Raw genomic sequence first — 15,110 nt, 5'->3', positions numbered from 1 at the left:
TACACGTTTAAATAGCTTAAATCTTGAAAAATGTAATGTTACACAGTATAAAATTTAAACAACTATGCCATGGACACAAAACACATGTTGATCCTGTTATATTTCGCCTCTGCACTGCTTTCTTTGCTGGAAAATGTAAAGAAGACACTTTCACACTGAGTAAGCTGCTAAACTGGACTTAGTATTTAGCTATACACATCTACCACCTCATCACCCAAAACACACATCTACCACCCTGTTACACACATCTACCACTCCATCACACACATCTACCACCCCATCACCCAAAACACACATCTACCATACAGTGGCACACATCTACCACTCCATCACACACATCTACCATACAGTGACACACATCTACCATACAGTGACACACATCTACCACCTCATAATAACAAAGCACATCTACCACCCCATTACACACATCTACCACCCCGTTACACACATCTACCACCCCGTTACACACATCTACCACCCCGTTACACACATCTACCACCTCATAATAACACAATCCACATCTACCACCCCGTCACACACATATACTACCCTGTTACACACATCTACCACCCTGTTACACACACCTACCACCAGTGATGGGAGCAACGGCATTGAAATAAACAGCGTTACTAACGCCATTACTTTTTAAAGTAACGAGTAATGTAACTAATTACTCTGACTGTAACTATAACGCCGTTACCATTTTTCGACACCCCGTTACGTTTTTTTTACTTCACGCATACAGACAAAGGTGCACGTGTGTGTGTGTGTGTGAGTCACAAGGGACAGGAGGATGAGACCAGGGTTTCTCTAGGGGTCCGCAGGCTCATCCTCAGAGGAAGACAGTATTCTGTAGTGAGCACTTTAAATCAGGGATCTCAAACTTGTGGCCCGCAGAAAAATATTTTGAGGTCCGCGACTTGAAATCCAATTTTAGTGTTAGTGCGCCCGCAAGAAAGATGCATTCTCTCCCCGTCCACCAGCACAGCGCATCCTATTCATTTCAATAGAGAGAGCCGCTGCATGAGCGCAGCCCCGCCCTCCGGCAAACAGTTCAGCTGTGTGTGATACGAGCCTCACACACACACACACACACACACACACAGACCAGCTGCCTTTCAACCATGGAGGAGAAGCTGAAAACAGATTTATAGAACTATAGATCACAGTGAGGTTGATAAAAAATCTTAAACCTACGACTGACTACACCTGTTGCTTGATTTGAATAAATAAAAACGTCGGGCCTGCTACACACATCTACACACACACATCTACCACCCCGTTACACACATCTACCAGCCTACTACACACATCTACCACCCTGTTACACACATCTACCACCCTGTTACACACATCTACCAGCCTACTACACACATCTACCACCCTGTTACACACATCTACCACCCTGTTACACACATCTACCAGCCTACTACACACATCTACCACCCTGTTACACACATCTACCACCCTGTTACACACATCTACCACCCTGTTACACACATCTACCACCCCGTTACACACATCTAACAGCCTGCTACACATATCTACCACCCCGTTACACACATCTACCAGCCTACTACACACATCTACCACCCCATTACACACATCCACCACCCCGTTACACACATCTACCAGCCTACTACACATATCTACCACCCCATTACACACATCTACCACCCCATTACACACATATATCACCCCATTACACACATCTACCACCCTGTTACACACATCTATCACCCCATTACACACATCAACCATTCAGTCACACACATCTACCACCCCATTACACACATCTACCACCCCATTACACACATCTATCACCCCGTTACACACATCTACCAGCCTACTACACACATCTATCACCCCATTACACACATCAACCATTCAGTCACACACATCTACCACCCCATTACACACATCTACCACCCCATTACACACATCTATCACCCTGTTACACACATCTACCAGCCTGCTACACACATCCACCACCCCGTTACACACATCTACCAGCCTGTTACACACATCCACCACCCCGTTACACACATCTACCAGCCTGCTACACACATCTACCACCCTGTTACACACATCTACCACCCCGTTACACACAACTACCACCCCATCACATACATCTACCTCCCTGTTACAAAACAAAGAGGGCTCTGATTGGCCTGTTCTCTGTAAAGAGTCAGCCAATCAGTTTTTAGTGTGGGCAGGCAGTTTTTTTTTTTCCCTTCTTGATGGGATGCGTCATGTGTAAAATGAACACTGGTGTAGAATATCGATATTGCTATCTGGGGAATGAGGGGTTAAATCAAATATTATATATATAAAACCCACTCATTCTCAGACATGAAAATTTGAAAATGAAAAAAGAAGTACAAATATAGTGAATATCAGGTTAATATCAGGTTAAAGCAAGTACTTTCCAGTCCTAGTTAGATTGGGACTCATTTTGTTGGTGTACTTATTCAAATTCTGTAATGGATAGTTATCCTGTGAGTCAGAAAATTAAATTGAACCAATACTCACAGGCCCAGCGAAACTTAATCAATATCCAGTGCAACAGCGCAACAGAGCTCCAGATTCATTGACTAGAACTACAGAGTCATTGACAGGTGAGGTAACTGTGAGTGAAGGTATTCAGCAGTCATCCGATTTTTGTTTGCTTTCCTTTATAATTGTAGGCTAATGCTATGTGTTTGGTTTATTTCCTTCTAAATCTTCTAAAGCAGACAATGCTAATGCTAACACGCTGTTTAAGTTTAGACAGGCTATAAGCACACAGAAATCCAGGCAGAGCTGAAGAAATGGGCTAAACTACTCTCAATAAAACAGAAGAAAGTCCTGCAGATGTTTTATTGTCATGTAACTGATTGTTAGGCCGATCGTTGTTTGTAATATATTAATACACTCTTTCTTTACTGGAGTAAAATCTGTTGCTCTAAGCACACTAAAAGCTCAATAGTGAAAGTATGTATGAAAATATTTGTGAAACAAATAATAATCCCCAAAGAAATGGCATTTGTTCAGGCCTGTCCACACGCAATATTATTAAAAACAGTAAAGTCTCCAGGGCTAACACAGGTTTTACTGATTACAGCAGCTTACCTTTTTACTGCAGGACAGTCTGACTGTGTTTTAGTGCTACAGCTGAAATCTGTGTGTTTTACAGTTTAGTTTTAGAACTGCTGTAAATAAGATATTATTTGTAATATACAGGTAACATTACGAGGCTTTATGCAGCAGAAAAAGCATGTCAGCTTGTTGTAGTTAGGTGTTATTTATCAGTGCTGTTAACAGATGATAATTAATCTAAAGTCTGTGGTATCCTCACTCATTCCCTGATTTTACTTCTGTCTCTACAGTTAAATTGTTTTATATTCTGAAAAGACTATAAAAGCAAGATTTTATAGATAAAAGTTTCTACTACTTTCACTGTACTGCTCACAGTAAAGATATACCTTAAACAGTTAAACCAGTTTTAGACCAGCAGATTCCAGGCGTCCCGTAGGTTTAGATGTGCGCCACCTTCTGGCCAGAACTGTAAAGACCATGTTCTCACACTGTTTAAAGGATTTTATTTGAGAATAAGTAGTAATATTTAAAACATTAAAGTACCAGAAAATCATTATTATGGTCAGAGAGTTTGCAATGTTGATCGAAACCTCCTCATGTTAAAATGCAAGGCGTGGAAGATTTTGGTAGTTATACTTTTGTATCCACCATTAAACCAAAAATGAATGAAAGCACTGAAACAACTCTGAAGAACAAGTCACATTGCTCAAATCAGATTTTTTGCTCTTGATCGTTCACATTCACAAATGTAAGTGAACTGTATCTGTGTGCAATGTGAACAAATATTTCTAGCTTTGTTATACCAGCTGTCTGTTTCTATTAGACCTGTTTTAAATGTCTTTTACAGTTTTTTCCAACTGTTTAAACGCATTTCTAAAAACTTGGCTCAGTTTCTCAAAACTCTAAACACAAACTGAAAATTATTAACTCCTTATTAATAACACACAACTATTTTATGCTTGTCTCTTACAGAGCATCAAATAAACACTGACAAGATAAATTCTAAGCACTATTATCAGACGTATTTGGTTGTGTTTTTGACTTCATGAGGCCGCTGTACAAATTCAAATGCACACAAGTCCATGGAAATATGTTGGCTTTCTGTTGTTTTTATTTATTTGGTGTGGTGTAGGACCCCCCCCCCCCCATTTACAGTACTACACAAATGTAAGCTATATTTACTGTATGCAATATGTTGCAAAACTGTAATTTTCACCTATTTTCACAATGAGAAACATGATAAGGAAAATTCACATACAAAGAGGACACAAAAATGTATTTATTGCAAAATGCAAAGAAACAGGTCACTGTTCATCAGACCCCTGATCTCAGTCAGGCCAGAGGACCTCATCAGCTGCAATATTCTCTCTCGCCAAACAGCGGGGAAAAAATGCCTTGCATGGCAAATCCATCTTTGGTAATCATCTGCGTGGATGTCATCACATGCCTCCCCCATTACATGAAGTAGAGCCACATGCTCGTGGGGTCTGCGTTTGTACACTTTCCATGCAGAAAAGAATTCCTCTATTGGATTGAGAAATGGGGAATATGGTGGGAGATGCAGCACAACAAACTGTGGATTAAGAGAACCAATCATTGATCAGAGCTGCCCAGTGGAAACTTACATTATCCCAGATGACAACATAGTATGGCTGTATCAGTCACGTGAGGCCTCTTTTATACTCTGACAAGTGATTGAACCGTTCTGCTAATTACAGTTTTTCCCAAATGTTTACACAAAAAATGTGGAACTATGCACACAAATCCAAAAACATGAAGCTCATGTGTCAACATTGTGACTCCAAACTGCTAAACTCTAAACACAATTTTATATGTTCTCACTCAAATATCATTCTAAATCACAGCTTTGCAAATCGCTAAACACAAATTTCATCTTTTAGAAAACCTTGCTCACCTGAGAATCACTGGCCTCCAAATACAAAACCCTTATTACCAAATAGTCTCACACAAGTTGCAGCTATATAAACTTAATTAGCAGAACGTTTCAATCACTTGTCAGAATATAAAAGAGGCCTCATGTGACTGATACAGCCCTACTATGTTGTCATCTGGGATAATGTAAGTTTCTACTGGGCAGCTCTGGTCAATGATTGGTTCTCTAAATCCACAGTTTGTTTTGCTGCACCTTCCACCATATTCCCCATTTCTCAATCCAATAGAGGAATTCTTTTCTGCATGAAGGTGGAAAGTGTACAAACGCAGACCCCACGAGCGTGTGGCTCTACTTCATGTTTGGGGGAGGCATGTGATGACATCCACGCAGATGATTACCAAAGATGGATTTGCCATGCAATGGCATTTTTCCCCCACTGTTTGGCGAGGGAGAATATTGCAGCTGATGTAGATGAGGTCCTCTTGCCTGACCGAGATCAGAGGTCTGAAGAACAGTGATCTGTTTCTTTGCATTTTGCAATAAATAAATTTTTGTGTCCTCTTTGTATGAGAATGTTCCTTATCATGTTTCTCATTGTGAAAATAGGTGAATATTACAGTTTTGCAACATATTGCATACAGTAAATATAGCTTACATTTGTGTAGTACTGTAAATGGGGGGGTCCTACACCACACCAAATAAATAAAAACAACAGAAAGACAACATATTTCCATGGACTTGTATGCATTTGAATTTGTACAGTGGCCTCATGAAGTCAAAAACAAAAAATCCTGGTATTGTCATCTTGGAATATACCCGTGTCATCAGGGAAGAAGAAATCCATTGATGGAATAACCTGGTCTATATTCAGTATATTCAGGTTTATGACCTCAGGTTTAGGACTTTTTTGTACAGGCAATCTCTTAATGTCTGAAAGAATATGAGCCAAATTACCAAATCAAATACCAGCTTGCAGAATGTTTTGAAAGTTAAGTACAAAAACTATGCACCAAAACCCTGGGACACTTTATGAATACTTATCTCACCATTACCAGCTTTCATAGGTTAGTTTAAAAGAGATACTTTGTAATAATGTCTTATTGATGCCTATATTATATCTGTTTTTTAATCTGTTTAATTTATGTTCAAAATTCATACTTTAGTATTATAGTTCACTTCTACATTTTTTCCTTTTATTTAAATTATTAATTAATTTGACTTTTGCTTATATGCTTTCTGTTTAAATTTTGGGTTATTGTTTTTTTTCCTTTTTTATATTGTGAAGTATGAAAATTCCTATATTTATAAAATGTTATTTATTATTATTATTAGTAGTAGTAGTAGTAGTAGTAGTAGTAGTAGTAGTAGTAGTAGCAGTAGCAGTAGTAGTAGCAGTAGTAGTAGTAGTAGTAGTAGCAGCATTAGTAGTAGTACTAGTAGTACTAGTAGCAATATGATTATTATTACTTTACATTTCACACCAAACTGTGACCACTCACTGTTAATGCAGGCTAAAGACTTTGTGAGTTTTGCCTACCATTGAGTTGCCATTATAATACATTAAAATAAATACATCCATTGTATTTTCATATTCACATATTCTATTCTCTTCATATTTTCCCACTAATTATCTATATATTTGATAATTTAACTTATGTATTTCACATAAATATAGTCAATCATTTAATTATAAATAGATTTTTAATATAGTTTCCTAATAAGTAAAAGTAACCATCTTACACATCAATGATTGTTACTAGGGTTACTCAACTGCGTTTTGTTTTGTAACATAAAAATAACAAACACAAATATAAAACTGGCACATTTTAATCAAAATAAAATGCTTAAAAGAAAAATACTAACTCAAAGCAGATTTAAGGCCTTAAAGTGTTCTAATTCTAATGCAGATGAGAAGCTGTGTAGATTGGGACATGCTGAGCTGTTTACAGGATAAAAGACAGCAGGCTTCTATTGCACAACCTGTACAGAGGAAACAGGCAGCTGACTCAGCACGAGGCCTTCTCTACAGCCCCTAAATATACCACTGTTATATACTGCTGCTATATATCACTGTAAATACTGGTATTATATATTAAGGTGACATACTGCAGGTATTTACTACTGTTATATATCACTTATATAGTGCTGTAAAAAATATGGTATACCACTGTTGTATACAGCTGTTATATATTGCCATTATATATTGAGGTTGTATTCTGTTGTTATATACACTCGTTGAAAAAAAAAACACTGCAAAAAAATAAATGGACTATCCTGCATTACAACCTTTCATCAAGTTTTTTATTTTATGTCCAGGTTAGCTACAGTGGAACTTTCCGAAAATGTGTCACATAATAATATTTTGCATCACAACATTATTAAAATGTTTCTCACATAACATTCCCAAATGCTAATATGATGTTAAAAGGAACATTCACAATAATAAATAAAAATGTTATAAGAACATCCTGAAAACTTGACAGATTAAACATTTTAAGAACACTAATTGTAATGTTCAAATATGTTCAACTAACCAAAAATTGTTGGCTGATAACCTAGATTGTTGTTATTTTTCCACAATTTTAGTTCTCATGTGCTCAAATAGTTCACACACACAGTGCAAATATTGACAAAGTCAACGTTTCTCTTTTTTATCTGATTTTAGGTGTGATTTTTTTATTGCTTACACCTGTTACTTACAAAGGTAAGTTTAAACGAGCATCACATGCTTAAAATAAACTTGTTTAGCCACAATTTTGAAAAGGTGGCAATCATTTTGCTCGGTCCATTTTTGGAGTTTTGCATGAAATTATGTAAAAATGGCCCTTTTTCTCTGCTTTTTTGTGTTGTTTAATTGCAATAATTTTAAGGAAAAAACACTTTCGGCAATAACTGTCTGTGATCATAGTATATTTAATTATATATTCCCAGGATGTTTTATAATATTAAAAAAACATTTAATAATGTTAGACTTTTTGTGCTTTTCTTATAAAAATATTATAAGATTAAATTAAATTTGATACACATTACACACATATATTACATCACTGTCACACTAACACATTGAAACAGAAGTCAATTTAATACATTTCAATAAAAAGTTTATTTTAATCATGAAAAAAGCATTTACTAAATATATTTTGTTAAGTATTTTATAAGTTTACTGATATACAAAATATTCAGTTAAAAAGAACAAAGTATAAAGACTTTAATTATTCTGTAATGGTTGGGTTGGATTTTAGGAGGGCTGATGGGTTGGCTGATCCAGGCTTTAAGGGAAGTTAGAGGGTTTTAGAGCTGCAGGGTTTCAGCGAGCGTCAGTCAACCTGAAGCTTCAGAATCAAGAAGATCACCAAGACCTGACTGAAGAAGAACCGCTGAGATGCTGACCCTCGTCCTGCTCCTCGCCCTGCTGCCGGCCACTGCCCAGGGTAAGTGGACACACTCCGCACCAGTACCTACACACACACACACACACACACACACACACACACACACACACACACACGTACCTGAATATCTATACCAAGTTCTCTTATTGTGAACTTCACCAAACACCAAACATCAACAGCAAACTTCAGGGACCAACAATATTAGTCATCTTAATATTAAAACTTAAGATCAATAAGAACTAGGCATAAACCATAAATACATAACCAACTAACAATTATTATTATTTTTATTATTATTATTATTGTTATTATTATTATTATTATTATTATTATTATTATTATTATTATCCAACAACTTCTTGTGAGCATTCCATCTGGATTGAAGAGAAGTCTTTGGTAAGATCTGATCTGGGTGCCTCCTGTGTTCAGTTTATAAAATGTATATCTCTTTAGAACCTTCAGATTTGAATATTCTTTATTTCTTAATTTCATTTATTCTCTATGCTGTAGATTAATATAAAATACATCAAAACAATTAAAAGACACATATTACGTAATATTAGTAATTATGTAGTAAACAAAAAGGTGTTTGGTTTCCACAATCCCTGACTTAAACCCAAATGAAATGGGTGATTTGGGATATATATAAGCTGTATCATCCCAAATTACCCATTTCAGTTGCGTTTAGGTATATATATATATATATATATATATATAAATATATATATATATATATATATGGACATTGCAATATGTTTGTGTGATTATATATTATATTGTGATTTTGTGAAGCATACAGGAATTGTCAAAAGAAATCAGCAAGCCTATATGTCATAATATTTGTAACACACTCAGTGTTTAAAACTATATACATGCACAACAATTGATATAGGGAAGATATGTTGTGGAATATGAGCATAATATAAATGTTCTTTTTTGTACTTTTGTAATGTTATACACTTCATAAACATCCAATAGCAGAGTTTTGAAACTTGACTTTATGAAGTTTATGTTTATACATTCCTGCTGCTTTAATAAAGGTTTAAAAGGGTTATAAAGCAAACCGAGTAAGAGACAATTTAGCAGAGCCAAACAGGCAGCTGGTGCTAAATCCTGGGTGGGATTTTCTCCTGTTGGGTGCGCATTCTCCACCACTGTTGTACATTCGAGTTGAGGCAGTTGTAAAGGTGCGCTTGTGCTCAGCCCGGGCAGGCGAGTGGTTGGGCAGGTGGTTAGGCAGGTGCGTTGGGGTTTGTGGTTGTGGAGGCCGGTCTGTAACTGCAGTGTCTGGGCTGGGTGGTGGTGGGGGGGAGGGTGTGTGTCCTCCAGGCTGAAGCAGAAGTGAAAGTGGGAATGGGAAACAGCCCCCTGAGAGGAGGCTCCTTGCTGGGCCTCCTGCTGCAATGTGTTTCCTGGCATGTTCCGAGTGTTCTCTCACAGACGTTTCCCCCAGAACCCAAAACAGCCCATGCAACACCTATCCACCTTCCCCTTTCCTCAAAATAATCCCCCCCACCAAATACACTGTCTCAACTGCACCACAACACATCCAAAACAAAGGCTGATCAGACAGAGAGTGCTGTTAGGTTCCCAGTGTGCACATCACTCCAGTAACTCATAACAATAAATATATTCATATACCACATATTATATATGAAATATTTAGCATCAGTTATGAACTATTCAGTAACTACTATAACTTGTTAAGTATCCACTGTCAATTATTCAGAATCAATGAACTATTCATTTATACTATGAATTATTCATTTCTACAATGAATTATTCTGTATGTTCAATGCATTATTCAGTCTACCAGTGTATCTGGTTCCTTCGGAATCAACAGTGTAATCTAAAGTATTCATCATATTGCATTAATATTAACACTAATAAAAGTAAAGACTTCAAAGCTAAGGCCCCGTAACCACCCACAGACCTTGATGACCAGGGTCGCAGCAGCGGAGTCTCGGCTTGTCATGTCTGATCTTCTGTGTTGTCTGGATGTCGGTTCTGAAGGCCTGCTGTGTGTGTACTCCCTTTAGCAAACGAAGAAGTAGTCAAGCCGTCCGATTTGACACAGGACCCCCCGTCCAGCGCGGCTCAGGGAGCCACGGCGCCCCAGTGCTGTGGGATGGATGAGCTGACGCAGAAGCTGGCCCAGCTGGTCCAGGAACAGCAGGAGAACCGGGGATGGTATGCCGAAATAGTCAAGGTGCTGAACCAGCTGGTCCAGGAGAACAAAGAGGTGGCTACCGGCCAAACAGAGATCTTGAAGGTTCTGCGTGTGATGAGGGACCAGCAGGAACAACATCTCAATCACCTGGTGAACATGGCTCGCCTCCAGAGCCTCTTGGTGGAGAACCATCAGGCCCTGCTTTTACAGGTGTCCCGGATTGGCTCTCAGATCCAGGACCTCAACAAGAAACAATAGTCGACAGGAATCCATGCTGACTCACCCTAAATCTTAACTAACATTGTACTGTATTCCAGATAGCTCTAGATAGCTCTGTGTGTGTTGTGTTCCAATGTAACACATGCATTATTGACAGTAAAGCAATATGTTTAATGAACACTGTCACAAAACAGGAGCTGGTAGAGCCCTGCTACTTCAGATGTACACCACGGTACCCCTCAGGTCCAGCAATACTAAAGCTACAGTACTGTCACACCCTCAGGAGGAGCAGGAGAGCTGAGGTTTTTAGAACTCATATGATTTTTAATGTCAAATAAAAAAGTCTAGAGTTAGACAAAGTGCAGTAGAATCTGACTGAAGATTCTGCAGACATTTTCCCCAGGGTTCCTCTCCACAGTCTAGTACATGTTTTTTTTTAAGAGTGAAAATAAATCCATAAATAAAATGTTGAAAACTGCTTAAATGTAATTAATCATGTCCTGCTAACAAACCTGATCACTTTTACAGCTTGATGACCAATAGCTGTGTTTCTGATCAGATACTGCTTCTACTCTGATTGTATCTCTTTTTGAAGACAAAATCAAATAAAAATAAATAAAGCTAAGCTCTGCCTACTTCTCTTTTTTTTTTTACACAAGTATTAAAAACTAAACCACACTAACTGTAATTCCAGACCCACTGCAACAAAAAAAAAAAACACACCATACTCATTTATAGTACTGATCTGAGTGGAATAAACCATGATTAATGACACATTTCACTTATTACAGAGCAGACATTTTTGAAAAGCACATAAATGGAATTAATTAAAAAATAACAAAATGTAAGGTAAAAATAAACCAATGAACTATTAATTACAATCAACTGAGCAGGTTCATTTTATTCTTTTTAGCTGAGTGTAAATAACACATTATATACTATATTAACATTTCTGTCTTACAGTGGAAGGAAAAAACTAGTTCAATTAGTTAATGAGAAGACATTTTATTCCATGTAATTTTAGAGCATATCTGTTTGTTCATTCATCATTCAATTCTGATACGTTATAAACAGCTAACAGAGTAAAAAATTAATGATTTTGTAAGATAGTCATGGTTTAGATTTAGATTAAGGCAACTTCAGCTAACTTTAGTTCTAGATTAGCACTTTAAAGTAGATCTACTTGTTCTACATGAGCTCTTAAACCCTATACATCAGATCCACTGTTTACACTGTTCTAGGTCAGCTTCTAAAAAAACTATATATCATATCTGCTTTTCATGCTGTTCTAGACCTTAAAATCACTTAAAATCAGATTTGCTGTTTACACACTGTTCTAATCGTACTGAATTTATAAAACCCTTGGTACAGTTTGGCTCTTGTTGTTGTTTTTCAGCAGACTTGGACGTTCCTGTGATCAGACTGAACTCCACCGTGCTGAAACACTCTGAAGAGGTTGTCCAATCAGGAACCCGGTTCTCCCTGAGATGTGAAGGCCAGGCCGCCATTGTCTGGAGAACCCGACTCACCCAGCACAGGCAACATGTTTCAAAAAATGTTCTGACTGTCAGACAGTCCACCGCAAACCACACTGGAACATACAGGTGCAGTTACAAGAACCACACAGACTTGTTCTCCAAGGTCCACATCTACGTGAGGGGTGAGTTTGGACCCAGGTTTCCACATAAGCTTCCTCCGGCAAAAAAACACTGAAGTGCGCAATTCAGGGAAGTGGAGACTCAGGATTGAGAAACACTGTCAGATATATATAGATATTTCCTACATAAACACTGTCCATCCGCGATTCTCTCTCATCTGAACCCACTGCCCAGACCTCACACTCATCACCCAGCCCACACTAAACTCACATACAGAACACACCACATTGCATTCAGTACTTTATTCCATATCCACTATGAATTATTCAGTATCCACTATGAATAATTCAATATTTTCCAATATTTATTTAATATCTACAATGAATTTACTTTTCCACCCTGAAATATTCTGAATCTATAAAGATATGTTAAAGTTTGTACTATAAATAATTCATTATCCACTATAAATTGTTCAGAATGTAAAGTCAGTGTGTTCTGCTCCACCAGATCCTGCTCAGTTATTCACACTGCCTGTGAATTCGGTGGTCACTCTAAGGGCGGGGTCACCCTGCCTGCTGGACTGTCTGCTGACCGATCCCTCAGCCACCGCATTCTCCCTCTGCCTGCAGGACGGTTCTCCCGTGCGCCCCGAACTGAATTACACCGCAGATCCCCAACAGGGAATCTGGATCTGGAACCTGCAGCCTGACCACAGCGGAGAATACGTCTGCAGCGCCACCCTCAACTCCACCCGCAGACTGTCCACCGTCTACCAGCTGACCGTTACCCCGAGTCAGTGCACACTTACTCACACTGCCTTTCCCCACATAGAGTGATAAACACTCACTCACTCACACTATAGGAGTGTTTTCACATCTGTAGATCTTAGTTAACAAGGTCATTTATTTGGAGCATTTTCCTTCTTGATTCAAACATGGAAAATAGCAAATGCACCAAAATGCACCACAACAAACCATGTGAAAAACTATTTGGTCAGAGCTGTCTGAGGCGGAGCTAGAAAGTAAATACAGGAAGGTCCCAAATTTTGGACTAGCATGTACATTTTTATCTGGGCTGGAAGCACTCTAACACACTCTCACTTATACTGCCTCACCCCACACAGAATGACTTACAGCCTCACTCACAGTGATTTACCCTACAGAGAGTACACACACTCACACACACACACACACACACACACACACACACACACACACACAATCTAATTCAGTACAAATCAATGTGTAAGAAGAACCATGTCATTTTAACGTTTTAATTTGTGATTGATGTATTTTTTTTCTGATTTTGATGTGGGATTATTGTTTTGATGTGCTGTTAGATAACTGATGTGTGACTGTTTTGCTGTGTCTGTTTAATATGTGATGAGATGTTTGGTGTGTTGATATGTGATGATCTGTGTTTTAACTATGTTAAGGGTTTTATGTATAGTGATCGATGTGCTGAATGTGTTTGAAGGATGATTTGTGAATTCTGATTGTAGACGTGGTGAAGCCTCCCTCTGTGTTTATTGAAATGGACGAAATTGTTCGGATTGTCGGAGAAACGCTGAAGGTCAACTGCATCACCTCAAACATTGGCTACGCCTACCAGATTACCTGGCATCACTCATCCAAGCAGGTAAATAATTTTATAGCTGAATTACTCATTTAATAACAAATTCACAGTGTACAGACTAACTTGTACAAACAGCTACAGAACCTTAGCCACGCCCATTCAGTGGGGATTTTGCATGTAGTGTCCATTTTAATTCACTAATAGTCATGCTTACTTCTATTCTGAATTTTAATGTTAAATTATAAATGATTTTGGTTGTTGCTAGGTTACTGGAAAAGATTCAAAGGTATTTACAGAGTGGGAGGAATTAATGCACTGTAAAAAGAAATGAACTGGAGTGTCTAACATTCTGTCATTTTTATGACAGTAATAATCACAGTACTGAAAATATTATGAATGTAATAGGCTGCTTTTTTATCAAAGCAAATATTAGATAGTTCGATCATTTGAAAGGAATTACAGCATTCTTTGTATGTCTGTAAATTATATACTCTAAAATGAGGACCCAACTTTAATTTGCTGTATCATTTTCAACATTTTAGTTAAAACATTTAAAACATTTAGTATATAAGTATAAAGGTACTAAATATATTATATTTTGTGATTTTATTTTCTAAATCCTTTAATATTTTGTAAAACAGCAAAACTGCTGTCCTTAACATACAAAAGACAATCATAAAAAGAAAAAATTCAGGGTGCAAAGGACCGTATACCACATTAGAGTAAAACAAATGACAAGCTTTAACAAAAGGAGCTAGGTAACTTGTTAGCTACTACACCCACACACATAGCTTTACACACATAAAAACATTTATCCAGTAATGTCACACCTACTCTATACTGATTACATTATCAAGTAAATGACTCCTCCCCAGTGTTTCTAGCATTAGCTATAGAGCTAGCAGAGCAGTACCACAGTATGGTGCCAGGGTGCCATTAAACACCAAGTTAAAGTTCATTTATACACTTTGTTCAAATCAGCTGAAGGAAATAACAACTTTAATTGCATTTTTCATGCTTGGTAGCTATCAGTTAATACATTTTTACAGACACAGACTGCCTGTTTATCAGTTAAAAGATAAGAGCTGAAAAAAACCAAGCTGAGGTAACTGATCACTAGTATATCAGTAGTATATTATGTCTGCTTAGCTAAAGGACTAACTGCCTTTCTCTGTACAGTTTAG

General features: G+C 37.6%; 1 protein-coding gene across 1 annotated transcript in view; it reads left to right on the top strand.

The window, feature by feature from the left end:
- Positions 1-8,251: 8,251 nt before the first annotated feature.
- The window catches only part of csf1rb (colony stimulating factor 1 receptor, b), a 38,640-nt gene continuing 31,781 nt past the window's right edge, over positions 8,252-15,110 (top strand). Inside the window, exons 1-4 of the mRNA XM_022676346.2 lie at positions 8,252-8,403; positions 12,153-12,413; positions 12,859-13,143; positions 13,853-13,989. Coding sequence (XP_022532067.2) covers positions 8,355-8,403; positions 12,153-12,413; positions 12,859-13,143; positions 13,853-13,989 — 732 coding nt within the window. The 5' untranslated portion in view covers positions 8,252-8,354. The remainder of the gene's footprint in view (positions 8,404-12,152; positions 12,414-12,858; positions 13,144-13,852; positions 13,990-15,110) is intronic.

The sequence above is a fragment of the Astyanax mexicanus genome, chromosome 17 (genome assembly GCF_023375975.1).
Source record: "Astyanax mexicanus isolate ESR-SI-001 chromosome 17, AstMex3_surface, whole genome shotgun sequence".
NCBI lineage: Eukaryota > Metazoa > Chordata > Actinopteri > Characiformes > Acestrorhamphidae > Astyanax > Astyanax mexicanus.
The sequence above is the reverse complement of the archived record's forward strand: the minus strand, read 5'-3'. Positions and strand labels throughout refer to the sequence as shown.